Consider the following 22,133-nt stretch of genomic DNA (forward strand, 5'->3'; position numbering starts at 1 on the left):
GTGGCGTCAGTTCAAGAGGCTCCTGGAGTCCCTGGGGAGGGGTTGTAGGGCAAAGATGGGAGAGGGCTCAAAGGGGAGCTCTGCTCCTTCCTCCAGGGGCTCTGGTGAGGGGTCATAGATGCGTCATGAAGTTAAGTGTTGTGACCCTTAACATCTATGGTGGTGGGGGGGCTCTCCGCAGATTCCATCATCTCTTTATCCTCCGGGAAGGGAGCTTTGCAATGAGCTTCCTACGGGAAACCAGCACTGTTCCAGGAGACGAATCTACCTGGCTCCTGGAATGGCGTGGGTGGGGGGGAGCCCCACATGAGCCACCTCAGCTCCACTTCCAGCAAAGTGACCATCCTGCTGGACCCTTTTATCCAGCCTGAGATGGTGAAGGTTCAAGAACTCGTGCCAGGCCGCCTACTTCACCTCACTGTGCGTCAGGGTGGCGTACCAATGCATTTTGTAAATATGGTATGCCCCTGAGCCCAGCCCGATGTAGTTGTACCTATTTCGAGAGGTGTCTGTGTTGCTGGGGTCCATAGATCACAGCGAGTGTGTTATCCTGGGGGTGATTTCAACTGTACCCTGGAGGAGAGGGATCACACTGGTCCTCAGAGTAGCTGAGCATCGGTGAAGAAGTTACGAGAGTTGGTCGTGTCCTCGGATGTCTGGCTGACCCTTCACCTCTTTTACCCTTTGTGCTTTCTCAAGGAGGTACAGAGGGGGTGAGAGCTTGTGGATTGAACAACTCTACGTTTCCTGAACGCACATCTCCTGAGTGTTGACCGCCTCCATGCGGCCGGTTGTGTCCTCGGACCACCATCTCGTGTTGGTGGGGCTGAATCTGCTGCCCACACGGGTGGGGTCCGTGTACTGGCATTTCAACAACTGGCTGCCAGAGGACGGGCAGTTACGGGATTCGTTCCGGTAGAGCTGTAAGTTCTGGCAGGAGGAGCGGGGGAGTTTCCCCCTCCCTGTCGCTCTGGTGGGGTGTGGGCAAGGCCACTTGGTTGAGCCACACGGCAGATGTCCGGGATCGATCGACGGGAGAAGGAGCTGATCAACTTGGAGTCCCGGCTGGGGCTGACTAATGGGGACCAGCCCCCCTGGGTTGAAACCAGAGGAAGGAGGAGGCACTGAGGCACCTGCAGCTTGAGGGGTCCCGAGGCGATTACGTGAGGTCTCAGGTCCAGATGCTGCAGGATCTGGACCACACCTCGCCCTTCTCCTACTCTCTCGAGAGGGGGAGGGGTGTCCGCAGGCAGCTCGTGGAGTTCCTGACAGACCATGGCTTCTCCGTCATGGATCCAGTGAGAATTGTTGTGGAAACCCATTCCTTTTACAAGGCTCTCTTCTCTCTGGACCCGTGCAGTGAGGATGCACACAGGGCTCTGTGGGGGGACTTGCCGAGGGTCAGCACTGGGGGTGCTGATCGACTTGATGCATCACTATCTTTGGTGGAGCTGACCAGTGCCCTCAACCAGCTGCAGAGAGGCAAGTCCCCAGGAGCAGATGGGCTGACTGTTGAATTTCTTGGGCCATCTGGGACGTCCTATGGGTTGATTATGCAGGGGTACTGGGGACGGGTCAGGTGCCTCTCTCGGTGCAGAGCAGTTGTACCCTGCTGCCACTCTGAGGGAACTGCCTTGCTTCTGCTGGGCACTGTAGAGGGTATGGGGTCTGGCCTTGTCCAGGCAGGGTGCTCTGGCTGCTGGGGGGACTGGTCCTGATCCTGTTACGGTGAGTGTCGAGAGGGTGCGGGATCGTGGAGGGGTTCTGGCTGCAGCACCATCTGATGTGCTTGTCGGACCCAGGCCTCGCGAGACCACGCGGGAGAGGACCCGCACGATGCAGGCCATCTCACGGGATACTCACTGTGCCCTTCTGTGATACTCCAAAGCATTTCTTGTACAGGCTGCTCCTGCACACCTTTCACTTCCGTGCCTTCATCTGCCAACCAGACTCACCTTGTCAGTCTGTTTTCCCATTTGGTAGTGGAGGACGACCCCAGTGGAAGTTTCTTTTTGCAGGGGTGCCTCCCCTTTACACTGGGGTGGAAGGTGTTGCATCGGGCAGTATCGTACCACAAGTTTTTGAGCAGGTCCACCTGTCCGTTCTGTGGGTGGAGGGAGTCGGTGTACCATGCTCATATGGAGTGTGGCAGATTGCAGACCCTGTTTGAGTTTCTGAAGTGGCTGCTGCTGAGGTTCTGGCTGTAGTTTAGACCGGGCACCCAGTTCGGAAGAGGGCGGGGCGGGAGGGGTATCTCCTGTTGAGCTTGCTCCTGGGCCTGCTCGAGATGGCCATTCATGGTTCTAGGCGGCGGATGCCTGCCCCCTTTCTGAGGATACCTTCGTGCCCAGCTGTCCTTGGAGAGGGGGCACACAGTTGCAGTGGACACACTGGGGGACTTCTGGGATCAGTGGGTCCCCCTGCCAGGGTATTGATTGTCTAATAGGTGTTAGTAACCATATTTTAGTCTGGGTGTACTCACTGTCTTGTAAATACTGTATCTGTGATGTAAATAAACTTTTATAGTTTTGTTAAAGTTTATTTACTGAGGTACTGAGGGAATGATGCTCAATTTGAGAGACCATTTTGTGGAACAGTCATTTGGGTCACTCCATTAGGGAGAACTCAGCTGGAGCCGGGAAGGTAACTCTTGACGTAATTAGAAAGCAAGCACTGTTGTTGTGATGACAGTGATGAATAGTCAGGCAGGACCCAAGATAAATACTGTAGGTACAAGGGAGTAATTCGTCAGACCACATGGCTGCAGTTGCAGCTCATCCGGGCATCCTTGGAATAAGACCATCAATCCCCAGGGACCCTGGCATAGATCTTCCAAAGCCCAAGGGTCAGTATGGTCACTGCCCAGTCTCCCTGCTTTTCCTCTGGCATTTATATGGAGGACTTTTCTTGCAGCAACTCCAGGACAAATGATCAGCTGGGGAGGCTCCTGTCTGGACTGTCTGTATATGGTTCTGGGAACCCTGATGCTCTAGGGGATATTTCTCAGTGTAGTGCAGGAGTCCTGGGACAAGCACTACAAACTATTTCCTCAGAATAGTCCGATTACATGATGATGAAAGATTAAAGGGATTCGAGCAACGCACACAAAATGCTGGAGGAACTCAACGGGCCAGGCAGCATCCATGGAAAAGGCCCGAAAGATCGACTGAACACTTTCCCTTGCTGCTGCCTGACCTGCTGAGTTCCTGCTGTGTGTTGCTCAGATATTCAGGATCTGCAGATTTTCTCTTGTTTGTGATTAAAGAGATTAGCTGTATTTGTCACATGTACACCGAAACATGCAGTGAAATGTATTGTTGGCATCTAATCAAATCAAAGAGGATTATGTTGGCTGCCCGCAAGTGTCGCCACACTTCGAGTGCCAATACTGATGCCCACTCATTACTAACCCTAACCCATATGTCCTGAGGACGTGGGAGGAGACCAGGGCACCCGGAGGAAACCTAACCAGTCACGAAGAAAACGTTCATACTCCTTACAAACAGTGGTGGAAATCCAACCCCAATTTTCCAGCTGCCACTGTAAAGAGAAACAGGGTTCCCTGCCACCAGATTTGGAGGCAAGTACATGGTAATATTTTGCAATTCCATCCCCACAGTAGATGGAGTTAGTCCTGTCCTGTCAATTGAGAGGAATGGAACACGTAATAGTATATGATTTAATGCTGTTTTTCAGAGCAGAAGAATAGACAGTAAGCACTTTGTGGAGATCTCTCACGGGAAAGCTTGATAAATCAGACTGGCAGTGTGTGAACCGAGACTTGCTGTAATGAAACAGTAGCAGAGGGAGTGAGTGACTGGGGCTAGTGGAGTGGGGAATGAGGGCTGCATTCTCCGAGCACAATCCCACACAGCCTAGGTTTGTAGCCAGCGGTAATCAGAGATTCAGTTGCTTCCTGCAGTGACAAGCAGCACAAATCCAAACTTGCACCTATCTACTTGTGCTTTAATTTTGGTTAAAGAACCACCCTGTGTGGCACAAAAATGAAACTTTTCTGCGGACTGTGGTGCATTGCACAGATTTCAGATCACTAATGTCTACGTTTGGAATTTGGGCAGTAATAACAATATTTAATACAAGAACTTCAGTAACAAGCTGATTCGATAGATGCTACCTGGGACCATGCAGCAGTCCCCAACGATCAAAGCATCAGAGATATTGGGATTGACACTTAGGTGAAGCTCGAACCCACAATATTTACTGAGCCATGGCTGAAAACTCATCTTGAGAGTCAACATGATAGCTCCTTGACATGATAAGATCATAAGACAAAGGAGCAGCTTTAGTCCATTCCACCCATCAAGTCTGCTCTGCCATTCCATCATGTGTGTTTTACTTTACTATCCCTCTCAACCCCATTCTCCTGCCTTCTCCCTGTAACCTTTGACACCCTTACTAACCAAGAACTTATCAACTTCCATTTTAAATATACTCAATAACCTGGCTTCCACAGCCGTCTGCGGCAATGAATTCCATAGATTCATCACCCTCTGGCTAAAGAAATTCTTCCTCATCTCTGTTCTAAAGGGACGTCCCTCTGTTCTGAGGCCGTGTCTTCTGGTCAAAGACTCTCTCGCTATCCATGTCCACTCTATCTGTGCCTTTTAATGTTTGATAGGTTTCAATAATATCACCCCATTATTCTTCTATACCCCAGAGCCATCAAATGCTCCTCATACATTAACCCTTTAAACCTAGGGATAATTCTCATAAAGCTCCTCTCTCCATTGCCAGCGCACTGTTCCTCAGATATGGGGCCCAAAAATTACGATGTCAACCAAACTGTATGTCAACAATTCTGAAGTGGGAGGGTGACCAGCCAGATGTCGTGGTGCACATCGGTACCAATGACATAGCAAGGAAGAGTGAAGAGGTCCTGGACAGTGAGTATAGAGAGCTTGGTAGGAAGTTGAAAAGCAGAACCTCAAGGGTGGTAATCTCAGGATTGCTACCTGTGCTAGGTGCCAGTGAGGGTAGGAATAGGATGCTCTGGAGGAGGAACAAGTGGCTGAGGAACTGGTGTAGGGGGCAGGGTTTCAGATTTCAGGATCATTGGGACCTCTTCTGGGGCAGGTGGGACCTGTACAAGAGAGACGGGTTACACTTGAACCACAGGGGGACCAATATCCTTTCAGGGAGGTTTGTTAGTGCTGTTGGGGAGGCTTTAAACTAGATTTGCAGGGGAATGGGAACCAGAGTGCCAGAGCTGACAGTGTGGCTGGGGTGAAAATAAATGATATTGAAAGTTTAAGCAAATCCGCTGATAGAAAGGTTGTGGGTGGTAGTAAAAATCTTCTGAGGTGTATATATTTCAATGCTAGGAGTATTGCGGGGAAGGCGGATGAGTTGAGGGCGTGGATTGACATGTGGAATTATGATGTTGTAGAAATTAGTGAAACTTGGCTACAGGAGGGGCAGGACTGGCAGCTTAATATTCCAGGGTTCCGATGTTTCAGATGTGATCGAGGCAGAGGAATGAAAGGTGGGGGAGTAGCATTGCTTGTTAGGGAAAATATTACAGCAGTGCTCAGGCAGGACAGATTAGAGGGCTTGTCTACTGAGTCCTTATGGGTGGAGCTGAGAAACAGGAAAGGTATGGCCACATTAGTGGGATTGTATTACAGACCACCCAATAGTCAACGAGACTTGGAAGAGCAAATCTGCAGAGAGATAGCAGACAACTGCAGGAAACATAAAGTTGTGGTGGTAGGGGATTTTAATTTTCCATACATTGATTGGGACTCCCATACTGTTAGAGGTCTAGATGGTTTAGAGTTTGTAAAATGTGTTCAGGAAAGTTTTCTAAATCAGTATATAGAGGGACCAACTAGAGGGGATGCAATATTGGATCTCCTGTTAGGAAACGAATTAGGGCAAGTGACAGAAGTCTGTGTAGGGGAGCACTTTGGTTCCAGTGATCATAACACCATTAGTTTCAATTTGATCATGGACAAGGATAGATCTGGTCCTAGGGTTGAGGTCTGAACTGGAAGAAGGCCAAATTTGAAGAAATGAGAAAGGGTCTAAAAAGCGTGGATTGGGACAGGTTGTTCTCTGGCAAAGATGTGATTGGTAGGTGGGAAGCCTTCAAAGGGGAAATTTTGAGAGTGCAGAGTTTGTATGTTCCTGTCAGGATTAAAGGCAAATTGAATAGGAATAAGGAACCTTGGTTCTCAAGGGATATTGCAACTCTGATAAAGAAGAAGAGGGAGTTGTATGACATGTATAGGAAGCAGGGAGTAAATAAGGTGCTTGAGGAGTATAAGAAGTGCAAGAAAATACTTAAGAAAGAAATCAGGAGGGCAAAAAGAAGACATGAGGTTGCCTTGGCAGTCAAAGTGAAGGATAATCCAAAGAGCTTTTACAAGTATATTAAGAGCAAAAGGACTGTAAGGGATAAAATTGGTCCTCTTGAAGATCAGAGTGGTCGGCTTTGTGCGGAACCAAAGGAAATGGGGGAGATCTTAAATAGGTTTTTTGCGTCTGTATTTACTAAGGAAGCTGGCATGAAATCTGTGGAATTGAGGGAATCAAGTAGTGAGACCATGGAAACTGTACAGATTGAAAAGGAGGAGGTGCTTGCTGTCTTGAGGAAAATTAAAGTGGATAAATCCCCGGGAGCTGACAGAGTGTTCCCTCGGACCTTGAAGGAGACTAGTGTTGAAATTGCGGGGGCCCTGGCAGAAATATTTAAAATGTCGCTGTCTACGGGTGAAGTGCCGGAGGATTGGAGAGTGGCTCATGTTGTTCCGTTGTTTAAAAAAGGATCGAAAAGTAATCCGGGAAATTATAGGCCGGTGAGTTTAACGTCAGTAGTAGGTAAGTTATTGGAGGGAGTACTAAGAGACAGAATCTACAAGCATTTGGATAGACAGGGGCTTATTAGGGAGAGTCAACATGGCTTTGTGCGTGGTAGGTCATGTTTGACCAATCTGTTGGAGTTTTTCGAGGAGGTTACCAGGAAAGTGGATGAAGGGAAGGCAGTGGATATTGTCTTCATGGACTTCAGTAAGGCCTTTGACAAGGTCCCGCATGGGAGGTTAGTTAGGAAAATTCAGTCGCTAGGTATACATGGAGAGGTGGCAAATTGGATTAGACATTGGCTCGATGGAAGAAGCCAGAGAGTGGCGGTAGAGAATTGCTTCTCTGAGTGGAGGCCTGTGACTAGTGGTGTGCCACAGGGATCAGTGCTGGGTCCATTGTTATTTGTCATCTATATCAATGATTTGGATGATAATGTGGTAAATTGGATCAGCAAGTTTGCTGATGATACAAAGATTGGAGGTGTAGTAGACAGTGAGGAAGGTTTTCAGAGCCTGCAGAGGGACTTGGACCAGCTGGAAAAATGGGCTGAAAAATGGCAGATGGAGTTTAATACTGACAAGTGTGAGGTATTGCACGTTAAAGGACAAACCAACGTAGAACATACAGGGTTAATGGTAAGGCACTGAGGAGTGCAGTGGAACAGAGGGATCTGGGAATACAGATACAAAATTCCCTAAAAGTGTCGTCACAGGTAGATAGGGTCGTAAAGAGAGCTTTTGGTACATTGGCCTTTATTAATCGAAGTATTGAGTGTAAGAGCTGGAATATTATGATGAGGTTGTATAAGGCATTGGTGAGGCCGAATCTGGAGTATTGTGTTCAGTTTTGGTCACCAAATTACAGGAAGGATATAAATAAGGTTGAAAGAGTGCAGAGAAGGTTTACAAGATGTTGCCGGGACTTGAGAAACTCAGTTACAGAGAAAGGTTGAATAGGTTAGGGCTTTATTCCCTGGAGCGTAGAAGAATGAGGGGAGATTTGATAGAGGTATATAAAATTATGATGGGTATAGATAGGGTGAATGCAAGCAGGCTTTTTCCACTGAGGCAAGGGGAGAAAAAAACCAGAGGACATGGGTTAAGGGTGAGGGGGGAAAAGTTTAAAGGGAACATTAGCGGGGGCTTCTTCACACAGAGAATGGTGGGAGTATGGAATGAGCTGCCAGACGAGGTGGTAAATGCGGGTTCTTTTTTAACATTTAAGAATAAATTGGACAGATACATGGATGGGAGGTGTATGGAGGGATATGGTCCGTGTGCAGGTCAGTGGGACTAGGCAGAAAATGGTTCGGCACAGCCAAGAAGAGCCAAAGGGCCTGTTTCTGTGCTGTAGTTTCTATGGTTTCTATGGTATATGACACTCTTCTGAAGAATACAAATTGTTTGGTGTCTACTGAGCTATGGTTGCAAACTTTATGAAATTACATGCATGTGGAAATAAGAAAGAGGAGCTCTGGCGATGATTAATCTCTCTAGAGGAATACTGTAGGCAGAGATTGATGGCACTCTGACCATGATGCTGAAGCAGAAAGGAGCAAAAGCTCGATGCACACGATGACCTACTTGAGAAACTCACTATTGCATATCAGCAGAGTGTTACCTGACTTTGTCACTAGTTTTAGAGTCTTTCCCAGTTGGTGTTCAAGTTCACACATTTCTTCAGGGATTTCAACAACTCTTCACATGTAAGTGTAAGACCAGATCTTAACAAATTAAATCCAGTTCAACAAATCCATTATAAGTTGAGCAGTAAATTTGAGGGAGAACTGATAACTGAGGAAGGAGAAAGCGATTGTTTCATTTATGAGGTTCCACTTCATAGAATACTGTCATTAGCAGACAAGATCACACCCTGTATGTCCATGGTATCTATCTGTTGTACACAGGACCACACCCTGTACATACACGGTCTCTATCTGCCATACACAGGATCACACCCTGTGCGTACACGGTCTCTATCTGTAGTACACAGGATCACACCCTGTACATACATGGTCTCTATCTGCCATACACAGGATCAAACCCTGTATGTACACGGTCTCTATCTGGAGTACACAGGATCACACCCTGTACATATACAGTCTCTATCTGCTGTACACAGGATCACACCCTGTACATACACGGTCTCTATCTGTAGTACACAGGATCACACCCTGCACGTACACGGTCTCTATCTGTTGTACACAGGACCACTCCCTGTACGTCCATCGTCTCTATCTGCCGTGCACAGAATCACACCCTGTACGTACATGGTCTCTATCTGCCATACACAGGATCACACCCTGTATATACACGGTCTCTATCTGTTGTACACTGGATCACACCCTGTATGTACACGGTCTCCATCTAGAACATAGAACATAGAAAACCTACAGCACAATACAGGCCCTTTGGCCCACAATGCTGTGCCAAACATGTCCTTACCTTAGAAATTACCTTGAGTTACCCATAGCCCTCTATTTTTCTGAGCTCTATGTACCTATCCAGGAGTCTCTTAAAAGACCCTATCATATCAGCCTCCAGCACCATCGCCGGTAACCCATTCCACACGCTTACCACACTCTGCGTAAATAAACTTACCCTGACATCTCCTCTGTACCTACTTCCAAGCACCTTAAAACTGTGCCCTCTCATGCTATCCTGGGAAAAAGCCTCTGACTATCCTCACGATAGTCACAAGATCACACCCTGTACATCTACAGTCTCTATCTGCCGAAGTGCACAGGATTGCCACCTGGAAAACAAGTTATATTTTGTCATTGTTTTCAAATCTCTCCATACTTAACCTTTACAATTGCATGGAATATCTGCACTCTCATTTCCAGATCTTCAAATACAGAACAGTACAGGCCATCCAGTCCACAAACTTATGCCAATATTTTAACGTGCGCCAATTTCAGTCTGACTCTTCCCTTGCACATCGGCCTCTATTTTTCTATAATCCCTGTGCCTTTTTAAGAATTTCTTAAATGTCCTTAAGGTATCTACCTCTACCAGCACCCCTGGCAGCACGTTCCACACACTCAGCACGCTGTAAAAAACTTGCTCCTGTCAGCTTGCCCATGCATTCCTCCAATCACCTTAAAATCACCCTCTTTCAATTGCCATTTTAGCCCTGGGAAAAAGGTGCTGGTTGCCGACTCTTTGTATGCCTCTTATCACCTTGTACACCTCTTTTAAGTCATCTCTTATCCGCCTTCACTCCAAAGAGAAAAGACCTAGCTCACTTAACTTCTCCTCATAAGACATGCTCTCTAATCCAGGCAGCACCATGGTAAACCTCCTCTGCGCCCTCTCTAAAGCTTCTATATCCTTCCTATAATGAAGTGACCAGAATTGAACATAATATACCAAGTGTGGTCTAACCAGGCTCTTACAGAGCTCTAACATTACCTTGTGGCTCTTCAACCCAATCTCCCAACTAATGATATCCAACACATCATACACCATCGTAACCATCATATTTTGCTCCACACTTGGCCTCTGGCATCTCTCTGATTCCTGTTACTCCATCAGTGACAGCTATTCCTTTTGGGTCAAACATAGGAACATAAGAAACATAGAAAACCTACAGCACAATACAGGCCCTTCAGCCACAAAGCTGTGCCAAACATGTACACACGAGGAATTGTGCAGATGCTGGAAATTCAAGCAACACACATCAAAGTTGCTGGTGAACGCAGCAGGCCAGGCAGCATCTCTAGGAAGAGGTACAGTCGACCTTTCAGGCCGAGACCCTTCGTCAGGACTAACTGAAAGAAGAGCTAGTAAAAGATTTGAAAGTGGGAGGGGGAGGGGGAGATCCGAAATGATAGGAGAAGACAGGAGGGGGAGGGATGGAGCCAAGAGATTGGCAAAAGGATTATGAGAGGATCATGGGACAGGAAGCCCAGAGAGAAGGAAAAGGGGGAGGGGAGGAAACCCAGAGGATGGGCAAGGGGTATAGTCAGAGGGACAGAGGGAGAAAGAGGAAAGGGCTAGCAATCGTCACACTGAAATATCTGACTGTTGCCGAGAGCTTGAAGTACTTTCAGTCTGTCCTGAGTCAGTGAGTCCACAAACCCTTCTGCACACTCAGGTTGATCCTGGAGTAAAGAAAATCTGAAGTGAATCACAGAAGATTCCAAAGGAAGTACATACTCTTCCATACAGTGCGGTAAAGACAAGACTATATGGCCTTCCTGCTGCTTCTCTTCAAATATTCAGCTGGTCCTCAAGTCCTAGGTGTGTGGTCTCTCTTAGTTACAGAATTCCCCCCACTCCCCAGGACGTACCCTCTTCTCATCACTTCCTCAGAGAGGAGCAACGGGAGTGTGAAGACCCAGACTCAATGTTTTCCCTTTGTGATCAGAAGTCTGAACGGTCCACAAACCCGTGAACACTACCTGCTAGAACATTCGGATATACCACAAGTATGGAGAGAGAGAGAGAGAGAAATCTCAACAGTTCACTGACTGTTACAGAATTTAAAGGAAAAGAGAAACAATAAACACTTAGCCAACAGGGCCGTTAATGAAAGCTCTCAAACTGAAAGTTAATGCCAACACCGCGCTGGAAGCAGTAATGAAATACTAAATGAATAACGCTCCTTTCCAGCGTCTGTCAAAACGGTAGTCCTCTTTCCTGAACAAGGACAAGAGTAAGCAGGGAGAGTAAACATTGCTGTGCTTTTGGCCAAGTCTCGACAAGACTACAATGAAAAAAGAGAGTTAAATATCACCATAATGAGACAGTAATTAGCTGGAACATGCATATTCACAAACGCAATTGCCAAACCTGTTGTGCAGCCCATCTGAGTAGACCCTGTAGTAGAGTTTGTGGTTGTGAAACTACTTCACTACTTTTGCTACTATATAAATGTGTGTGTGTTATTGCAATTTTTAATATATTTTAAGTATTGCACTGTACAGCTGGCGTACTGTATGTCAGTACTAATAAACCTGATTCTGACTCTGAGGGTTGTCGTCGGTGGATCAGAGTAAGCCAGTGTCGCCTAGCATCTACCAGAGATGAGATGAAGCTCCTGCAAAATAATCAGTGACCACCAGTAATAGCTGGGATCCATCAGGGAGCAACCACTCAGTCATGTCAGACTCCAGAACATCGAAGAGCAGGTCTTCTTTACTCATCCCTGCTGCTGTGTGCAGTAAGTCATCATCTGATGAAGGGTCTCAACCCAAAATGTTGATTCCCCTCCATAGATGCTGCCTGACCTGCTGAGTTCCTCCAGTTTTTTGTGTGTGTTGCCATGAGCAGTACCCGGTAGTTAGGTTAATCTTCATGAAGGGAAAGTATTTTGATCTGTAGCTAAGCAGCCATTCTGCTTTGAGATGAGTAGAGTTAGGATGACTGATGAGTAAGCAGATATCTGCTTCCTCCCCACAGAACACTGTTCAGTCTATCCAGTCCTTCACAGCTGTTAAACTTTTGCATTTCTTGTGTCTTCTCCTGGATTGAGTTCTTCAGAGTGGTTTACAACCAATCCAAAGTGTTTAGATAGCACCTCAGATTGTAACCTCATTGAGACAGCCCCGCAGAATGTAATCTCATTGAGACAGCACCTCAGTGTGAAATCTCATTGTGACCACACCTCAGTGTGTAATTTTGAATGAGTGTTAAGTAATTATTGTAAAATAATGGGCATGAGAAACATATTCCATTTATATCTTCTCAAACATATCACATCTCGCTCCTTGTCACAGTTGCCATTGGGCTGGAAGTACAAAAACTCAAAGTCCCACACCACCAGGTTCGGTAACAGCTTCTCACTCCTGACGAAGGGTCTTGGCCTGAAACGTCGACTGTACCTCTTCCTAGAGATGCTGCCTGGCCTGCTGCGTTCACCAGCAACTTTGATGTGTGTTGCTTGAATTTCCAGCATCTGCAGAATTCCTCATGTTTACGTTTTTAAATTCTCACTCCTTGTCACGTTTACCATCAGGTAGGGGGTACAGAAGCCTGAAGTCCCAAACCACCAGGTTCAGAAACAACAACTTCGCTTCAACCATTCAGTTCTTGAACCAACCAGCACATTCCCTCATCACCCCCTCAACTACAGCAACACTATGATTACTTTGCACTACAATGGTCTTTTTTTGTTCTGAGTTATTTCTAGTGTCATTTTGAATAACTTTTGGATAATTTATGTTTTTTCTTGCATCTATGTAACTGTGGTGCTGCTGCAAGTAAGTTTTCATTGCATCTGTGTATATACATTCGGTGGCCTTACCTCCTGTACCTAATAAAGTGGCCTTTGAGTGTGTGTTCATGATCTTCTGCTGCTGTAGCCCATCCACTTCAAGGGTCGACGTGTTATGCATTCTGAGATGTTCTTCTGCACACCACTGTTGTAACACGTGGTTATCTGAGTTACTGTGCTTTCTTGTCTGATTGAACCAGTCTAGCCATTCTCCTCTGACCTCTCTCATTAGCAAAAGTGTTTTTGCCCACAGAATAGCCGGTCACTGGATGTGCACACCATTCCCTGTGAACTGTAGAGTCTGTTGTCTGTGAAAATCCCAGGAGATCATCAGTTTCTGAGATACTCAAACCACCCTGTCTGGCACCAGCAATCATTCCACGGTCAAAGTCACTTAGATCACATTCCTTCCCCATTCTGATGTTTGGTCTGAACAACAGCCAAACCTCTTGACAATGTCTGCATATTTTTATGCATTGAGATGCTGCGACATGATTGGCTGATTAGATATTTACATCAATGAGGAGGTGTACAGGTGTACCTAATAAAGTGGCTACTGAGTATGTGGATGTGTCAGTAGACTTGACTGTGACATTGTTTTTCTGTTTATTCTGTTCAGAGTGTTGAAAGCTGTCAGACTTGACACTAGCTATGTTTGGATATGTCACATATGCATAAACATTGACATATATTCGAGAACTGTTTAGGAAAACTCAAGCAATAAATGCAGGGAATTGATTTTAAATATTTAAACTTATTCATAAAAGATATTAAGATGCAAATAATAATTAAATATATGCAAAATAATCTAACCCAGAGACTGCACATTACCTAGAATTTGCTCCACTGAAGTTAATGGAGGGTTAATGAAAGTGTGACAAGTCCAGCCGGTCAAGCAGCAAACTGCAGGATGTTGACACTCTGCCACAGAACTCCAAGGGGCTCAGCATCAGAATGCGAAGAGCAAGGATCTCACTCAGAGCCTGGACACACATGTCGCCTTCAGATGGCAGGTGCCCTGAACGGCGTGTAGTACTTCACAGTTCTGAAACCCCTGCTTTGCTCATGAGCCCTAGGACTGTCCGTCTGAAGTTTGATTTTCTCCTGTGACCACAGGCTTTCTCACTGGGGCCACAGATTCCTCCTGCATCTCAAAGGCAGTTACTTGGCAACCAGAAATGACCCCTAATGTCAAACCAGAGTGGAATTAAAGGCATCTGGGAGCGAATGAGGGAACAAGTTGAGGGGATTTCACTGAGAGTTGACATAGGTGTGATGGGCTGAGTGGCCTCCTTTACTCTGTAAGAAATATGAGGAATTAAATGTGAGTTCACTTTAGGTATGACCTATATGATAGAAGTTTACTAACTTATGGTGAGAAGCTGTACTCAAGAATTATGAACTGCTGCTCTACTCGACACCTATGACTTTATAGCTCGACACCGCTCAGACACCAGCTATAAATTTGCCGATGAAAACCACTATTGTTGGTAGAATCTCAGGAGTGATATAGATCAGCTGGTGGAGTGGTGTCTGAAGAACAATCTTGCTCTCAATGTCAGCAAGGTAAAGAACTGATTGTGGAGTTCAGGATGGGGAAGCTGGGAGAATCCGCATTGAGGTCTCAGCCATAGAAAGAGGGAGAACAGGCTGGGAGTACGCTCATCGAGACGTCAGCAGTGGAAAGGCTGAGCAGCTTCAGGAAGGCGACGTCAGGAGTACACTCATCGAGAGGTCAGCAGTGGAAAGGCTAAGCAGCTTCAAGTTCCTGGTTCTCAATATCTCTGAAGATCTCTCCTAGGTCCAACACATGGATGCACTTACAAAAAAGGCACAGCAGTACCCGCTGAGTTCCTCCAGCATTTTGTGTGTGTTGCTTTGAATTCCCAGCATCTGCAGAATTTTTCATGTATATATATATTTCTTATTGTAATTTACAGTATAAATCAGAGATATGAAACCTGATTCTGACATTTCTGCATCTACTTCTATGTAAACAAAAACTTACAGAGTCATGGAGTACTACAGAGTCAGAGTACTTATAGAGCCATGGAGTACTACAGAGTCAGAGTACTTATAGAACCATGGAGTACTACAGAGTCAGAATACTTATCGAGCCATGGAGTACTACAGAGTCAGAGTACTTATCGAGCCATGGAGTACTACAGAGTCAGAGTACTTATAGAGCCATGGAGTACTACAGAGTCAGAGTACTTATCGAGCCATGGAGTACTACAGAGTCAGAGTACTTATAGAGCCATGAAGTACTAGAGTCAGAGTACTTATAGAGTCATGGAGTACTGCAGCACAGAAACAGGATTTTTGGCCCATCGTGTCCATGCTGAATTAATAATCTGCCTAGTCCCACCAGCCCGCACCCAGACCATAGCCCTCCATACTTCTCCCATGCATATATTTATCCAAACTTCCCTTAAATGCCCATAAATTTTTACCCTATCTGTGCCCCTCACGATTTTGTATACCTTTGTCAAATCTCTCCTCAATCTATTACGTTCTAGGATATAACGTTCTAACCTATTCAACCTTTCCCTATATCTCCAGTCCTCAAGTCCTGGCAATATGCTTGTAAATTTTCTCTGCATTCATTAAATCATGTTTACCTCTTTCCCATAGGTAGATGTCCAGAAATGCACACAATATTCCAAGTTTGTCTTTGCCAATGTCTTATATAACTTCAATATAACATCCCAGTTCCTGTACTCAGTTCTTTGCATTATGAAAGCTGATGTGCCAAAAACTTTCTTTATGACCTATCTAACTATGATGCCACTTTGAAGGAACTAGAAATCTGTCTTCCCAAATCCCTGTGTTCTACCACTGTGCAACTACTGATCACTGTGTAGGTCCTGCCGTGGACTGTCCATTGAAAGTACAACACTTCACTCTCTCAAGCCCATCATTCCTGCTGGGACATACGCCACTAACAGCAATTCGCCAGAATCCTCTGTCCTGAGCTGTCTCAACTTGTCTCAAGTATAGCCCATCTTCAAAGATCCTTTCCCTCCCAGGGATGAGGTCTTTGGAGCTTCTATTAGTGGCTTCTGTTACTCTGGATTTTATAGGATGGGCAGCCGGGCTTGGGACCGTCCTTGGCTGAGTTAACACCTCACACTTGTCTGCATTAAATGTCATCAGTCATTTTTCCAGCTGGTCCAGATTCCACTGCAAGCTTTGTTAGCCTTCCTCGTTGTCCACTACACCCCCAATCCATAAATTTGCTGATTGAGTTTATTAAGGTTTGATGACAAAGAACAATGGACAGAGCAGTGATCCTTGTGGCACTCCACTAGTCACAGGCCTCCAGTCAGAGAGGCAAGCATCTCCTACCGTTCTCTGGCTTTCTTTGCTTTCCACACTGGTTCAGGAGCCAGATGATTGTAGGGTAATCACTGTAGCGGTTTGACTTGACTAGATGGGCTGAAGGGCTTGTTTCTGGGCTGTAGTACTCTATGACTTTAAGTCTACAGCACAGAAGGAGGTGATGTTTCTCATGTTCATGAGTATTGCTTAAGACCATAACAAACAGGAGTAGAACTAGGCCACTTAGCCCAGTGAGTCTGCTCTGCCATTTCATCATGCCTGATCCAATTTTCCTCTCAGCCCCAATCTCCTGCCTTCTCCCCAAATCCCTTCCTGCCCTGACCAATCAAGAATCTATCAACCTCTGTCTTAAACATACATAAAGACTTGGCCTCCGCAGCTGCCTATGACAAAGAATTCCACAGATTCACCACTCTCTAGTGAAATTCCTCCTCATCTCCATTCTAAAAGGTTGTTCCCCTATTCTGAGGCTGTGCCTTCTGGTCTTAGACTCTCCCACCATAGGAAACATCCTGTCCCCATCCACTCGATCAAGGCCTTTCACCATTCGATAGGTTTTAATGAGCTCACCCCTCATTCTTCTGAATTCCAGTGAATACAGGCCCAGAACCATCATATGCTCTTCAGTTGCAAGCCATTCAATCCTGGAATCATTTTCGTGAACCTCCTTTGAATCCTTTCCAGTTTCTTCACATCCTTTCTATGATAAGGGTCCCAAACCTGCTCCATACTCCAAGTGAGACTTCACCAGTGCTTTATAAAGTTTCAACATTACATCCTTGCTTTTATATTGTAGTCCTCTTGGAATGATTGCTAACATTGCATTTGCCTTCCTCACCACGTACTCAACCTGAAAATTAACCTTTAGGGAATCCTGCACAAGGACTCCCAAATCCCTCTGCAACTCAATTTTTTGTATTTTCTTCTCACAGAGAGAAGTCAACCCCTTCATTCCTTCCACCATAGACTTTGCATCAGATATTTCTTTGCCCCTTCTCCTAATCAGTCTGTGTCTATGTAGCCTTCCTGTCCTTTTCCACTTATCTTCATATCCTCTGAAAACATTGCAACAAAGCCGTTAATTTCATCATTATATAATATAAAAAGAATTGATCCCAACACAGAACCCTGTGGAACACCACAAGTCACTGCTAGCTAGCCAGAAAACGCTCCCTTTATTCCCACCCTTTGCCTCCTGCCAATCAGCCACTGCTAAGCTTTTGAATGTATTGACCAAATAATAATTAGATCTTATCTTCTTATTCCAGGATAATGGACCAAAGTTCAATACATCCAAAGAGCAGAGCGTCTGTCTCCCAGAGGTACGCCATGGCTTACATGTTTTATTTTATAATTTGATGTGTAGCTGGATGAGATTAATTGCAGCAGTAGATTCATTTGATGGTGAAGAAATCTTGGTTTGACCACAAATGTGTAAGCTTTTGCTGAAGAAGGTTAAGTGGTGAGTGGAAATGAACAGAGCCACCACAGAAAACAAAGCTCATCTTCTGACACCACTGGGTATCCTGGTCAATATCGAAAACCAGAGTATCCAAAATAAAATAACGAAGCCCTGGTGGAATGTCCCAGGACACTTTCTGACAATGCCATCAGAAATATTGAAAGAAATTGGAGATTAAAGCAGCAGATTTAGTCAAACAGCTAGATTTCTTAAAGGAAAGTCAGGAACCTTGGCAACAGCTGGTGAAACATTTATATCCAGGATCAAGAGGCCAGAAACGAAGGAGTGTCGTGTTTTCAGACTGTTTTACAATTGGAGATGGTTAATAATGGTCTGGATAAAGCTGGAGGGTTTATAACAAAGATGATTAAACAAATCATCAGCTGGTACTGGAATTGTATCAAAATGCCAGAGTAACTCACAGCCCAGGGAGCCAGGTTCCATCCTGAACCAGGGCGCAGTGGTTGAATGGTCTTTCTGTTATCATGGGTCTTCTCTGGATGTTCTAGTTAATTAAATTCTGTAAATTACTCTCTATGTTGACTGGTGAAATAATCAAAGCTCAAAAATTTAAAGTTTTAGATTAGATTATGAGGACACGCAGTCCTCTTTTATTGTCCTTTAGTAAAATGCATGCATTAAGAAATGATACAATATTTCTCCGGTGTGATATCACTAAACACAGGACAGACCAAGACTGAAAAACTAACAAAAATCACATAATTATAACATATAGTTACAACAGTGCAACAATACTATAACTTGATGAAGAACAGGCCATGGCACAGTAAAAAAGTTCAAAGTCTCTCGAAAGTCCCACATCTCACGCAGACGGGAGAAGGAAGAAAACTCTCCCTGCCATGCCTGACCACAGTCTGACTCTGAGTCGTCCGAAAACTTCGAGCCTCTGACCAGCCCTCCGACACCGAGTACCGAGCACCATCTCTGCCGAACGCTTCGACCTCAGCCTCGGTCGCCAGCAGCAGGCAAAGCCGGGGATTTTGGAGCCTACCCTCCAGAGATTCTCGATCTGACAGTAGCAACAGGAGCAAACCAGGCATTTCAGAAATTTCTCCATGTTCCTCTGCTTCTCACGTCTGTCTCCATCAAATCAGAATTGTGCACGGCGTCCTACTTACAAATGTGATATCATTTCAACAGAGAGCTGCACGCACTGCATCGCGCTGCCATCTTCTCCTCCCGCCTCTGTTCAAAGTAAATTTATTAACAAAGTACATATATGTCACCATATATTACCCTGACATTCATTTTCTTGCAGACATTCACAGTAGAACAAAGAAACACAACACAATCAATGAAAAACTACACTCAAAGACTGACAAACAACTAATGTGCAAGAAAGACAAACTATGCAAATAAATAAATAGGTACATACATACTCTACATACATAATTAATGCTGAGAACACGAGCTGTAGAGTCTTAGTAAGGGATTCCATAGGTTGTGGAATCAGTTCAGTGTTGAGGTGAGTGAAGATTTCCCCACTGCTTCAGGGGCCTGATGGTTGAGGGTTAAAAACTGTTCCTGAATCACTAATAATCAAAGGACTGTTTTTGGCCGTGTGTGCAGTGAGTCGTGGTGGTAAATGGAAGTAGGAAAGGGGGAATTCTGCAAAGAAGAGCTAAAGAGTGATGCTTTTTCCTCCTACAGATGCAAGTCCCTAACCTGAACCAGGACAAGGATAACGACATAGATAAAGTAACAAGCTACACCAATCCAAGGAATGGGAAATCTGCTGGTGTAAGTGTCCGAGCCAGTCTGGCATGGATAGCCATTTCCAGCTTCACAGTAACAATGTTAACATCATAGGAGCCCCAAGGAACCGAGAAGAATTCGGGTTTCCACATCCATCCTACTTAAATGAAAAATGATACCCCTGTGGAGAAAATGCAAATAAATTCACTGAGTTTTCAAGGAGAGAGAGAGAAAGAGAGAGAGGAGAGGGAGAGAGAGAGGGGGGATAAGTGTGATTGCTTCTGTAAAGATGTGTTGCCAATGAGTTGGTCCCCAAGGCCTAAGGTTTATCATGGATGCAATGCTATGAACGGACTGGGACCTTGTTTCTTAAAAGAGAAGGATAGAACTGCTGACTCTTCAAGCCTAACTGCTTGCCACGGCTCCAGTTGATTGGGACTGGAGATTTAGCTGTAACCCTGTAGGGCTCCAGAAATGCCTTGCAAATTGGAGCAGCATTTACAAGACACCAGTGGCTCAAGTGAACGAATTCCAGTTCAGCGACTCTGCTGCAGTTATCTATGGTCGTGTAAAACTACAGTTCTGTTTTACCGCGTGTATGTTTTCCCCTAAACCGCTCTGTGAGGAGAGGTGCTGATGTGTTTGAACTCTGTTTTTTTACACTCAATATCATTTATACCTAGAAGAATATACAACTTCTGTTCATGTGAAAAATGTTTCTCTCTGTTTGCCAACTTTCTAGAACAGTGTTCCATGCAGTTGTAGCTGTTAATTCCCACTTGCATCGCATTTGCAAGCTTCCTGTTCAATTATACTGTCAATGTATAGTGCATTATTTCAACATCATAAACTGGAATATATCTATACCAAAAAAAACACACCTGGATGTCATGCTTTAATTTTGTTTGTTGAAGTGGATTATAAAGAAGACAATATAACCTGTGGAAAGATTGAAATGGAAATGGTCTGTGGAATATCTTTAGGAACATCTGAAGATATTTTTGTAGGGTAGATAACACAAAGCAATGCAGGAACTCAACTGAACACACTCTAGTGAAGCTGAATTCTGTAAATGTGATCTGACACAGAGAGTAAAGTCGAGGTGAAAGTCCAGGAACCATGTTTAATCCCACAGGAGTAGACGGTCACCTTAACCAACACTTTCAAGTGCAGACCTTGAAGATCTCTGGCGCCTCTCTTCCTTCCCTTTCTCTCATCATCCACTCTCCATAAGACCATAAGACATAGGAGCAGAACTAGACCATTCAGCCCATCGAGTCTGCTTGGCTCGGCATTCCATCCTGGCTGATCTCGGATCCCACTCAACATCAACACCAACACCACATATGGCCTTCTTGCCATATCCATTGATGCCCTGACCAATCAGGAAGCTATCAACACACACAGCATGCTGAGTTCCTTCAGCATTTTGTGTGTGTTGCTCGGATTTCTAGCATCTGCAGATTTTCTCTTGTTTGTGAGGAAACTATTAACTTCCACTTTAGATGTACCCACAGACTTGGTCTCCACCACAGTCTGTGGCAGAGCATTCCACAGATTCACTACCCTCTGGCTAAAAATATTCCTCCTTATCTCTGTTCTAAAAGGTTGCCCCTCAATTTTGAGGCTGTGCCCTCTAGTTCTAGATACCCCCACCATAGGAAACTACCTCTCCTCATCCATCATATCGAGACCTGCGTACTTCTAAATTCCAGTGAGTATGGGTCCTAAGCTGCTAAACGCTCCTCATATGTTAACCCTTTCATTCCCAGAATCATCCTCATTAACCTCCTCTGGACTCCATCCAATGACAACACATCCTTTCTGAGATGTCGGGTCCAAGTAAATGATGTCCACTGCCATTCCTTTGTCCACCCTGCTTGTTACTTCTTTGAAGAACTCTAACAGATTTGTCAGGCAAAATTTCCCTTCACATAAACCATGCTGACTTTGACTTCTTTTATCATTAGTCTCCAAGTACCCTGAAGCCTCATCCTTAATAATAGACTCCAACACGTTCCCAGCCACTGAGGTTAGGCCAACTGGCTTATAATTTCATTTCTCTCACCCTCCTTTCTTAAAGAGTGGAGTGACATTTGTAATTCTCCAGTCCTCCAGGACCATGCCAGAATCAAGTGATTCTTGAAAGATCATGATCTATACATCTGTTATATCTGCAGCAACCTTTCTCAGGACTCTGGGATGTAGTCCATCTGTCCAGGTGACATATCAACCTTTGAGTTTGCCTTGCACTTTTTCCTTTGTGATAGCAATGGCACTCACTCCTGCTCCCTGACACTCACGGACCTCTGGCGCACTGCTCATGTCTTCCACAGTGAAGACAGATGCAAAGTAGCCATTAAGTTCATCTGCCATTTCTTTGTCCCCCATTACTACTTCATCAGCATTATTTTCCAGTGGTCCAGTATCAACTCTCACCTTCCTTTTACTCTTCATAAGACTGAAAAAACTCTTAGTATCCTGCTTTATATTATTGGCTAGTCTTCCCTCATATTTCATCTTTTCCCTTCTTATAGCTTTTCAGTTGCATTTTGTTGGATTTTAAAAA

General features: G+C 45.1%; 1 protein-coding gene across 1 annotated transcript in view; it reads left to right on the plus strand.

Annotated features, from left to right (window-relative positions):
* gfra2b (GDNF family receptor alpha 2b) overlaps positions 1–21,227 on the plus strand; it is a 401,770-nt gene extending 380,543 nt beyond the window's left edge. Inside the window, exons 8-9 of the mRNA XM_063057239.1 lie at positions 17,655–17,708; positions 19,520–21,227. Of these exons, the coding sequence (XP_062913309.1) occupies positions 17,655–17,708; positions 19,520–19,678 (213 nt within the window). The 3' untranslated portion in view covers positions 19,679–21,227. The remainder of the gene's footprint in view (positions 1–17,654; positions 17,709–19,519) is intronic.
* The last annotated feature ends 906 nt before the right edge of the window (positions 21,228–22,133 follow it).

Source organism: Mobula hypostoma, chromosome 8 (assembly GCF_963921235.1).
Source record: "Mobula hypostoma chromosome 8, sMobHyp1.1, whole genome shotgun sequence".
Classification (NCBI taxonomy): domain Eukaryota; kingdom Metazoa; phylum Chordata; class Chondrichthyes; order Myliobatiformes; family Myliobatidae; genus Mobula; species Mobula hypostoma.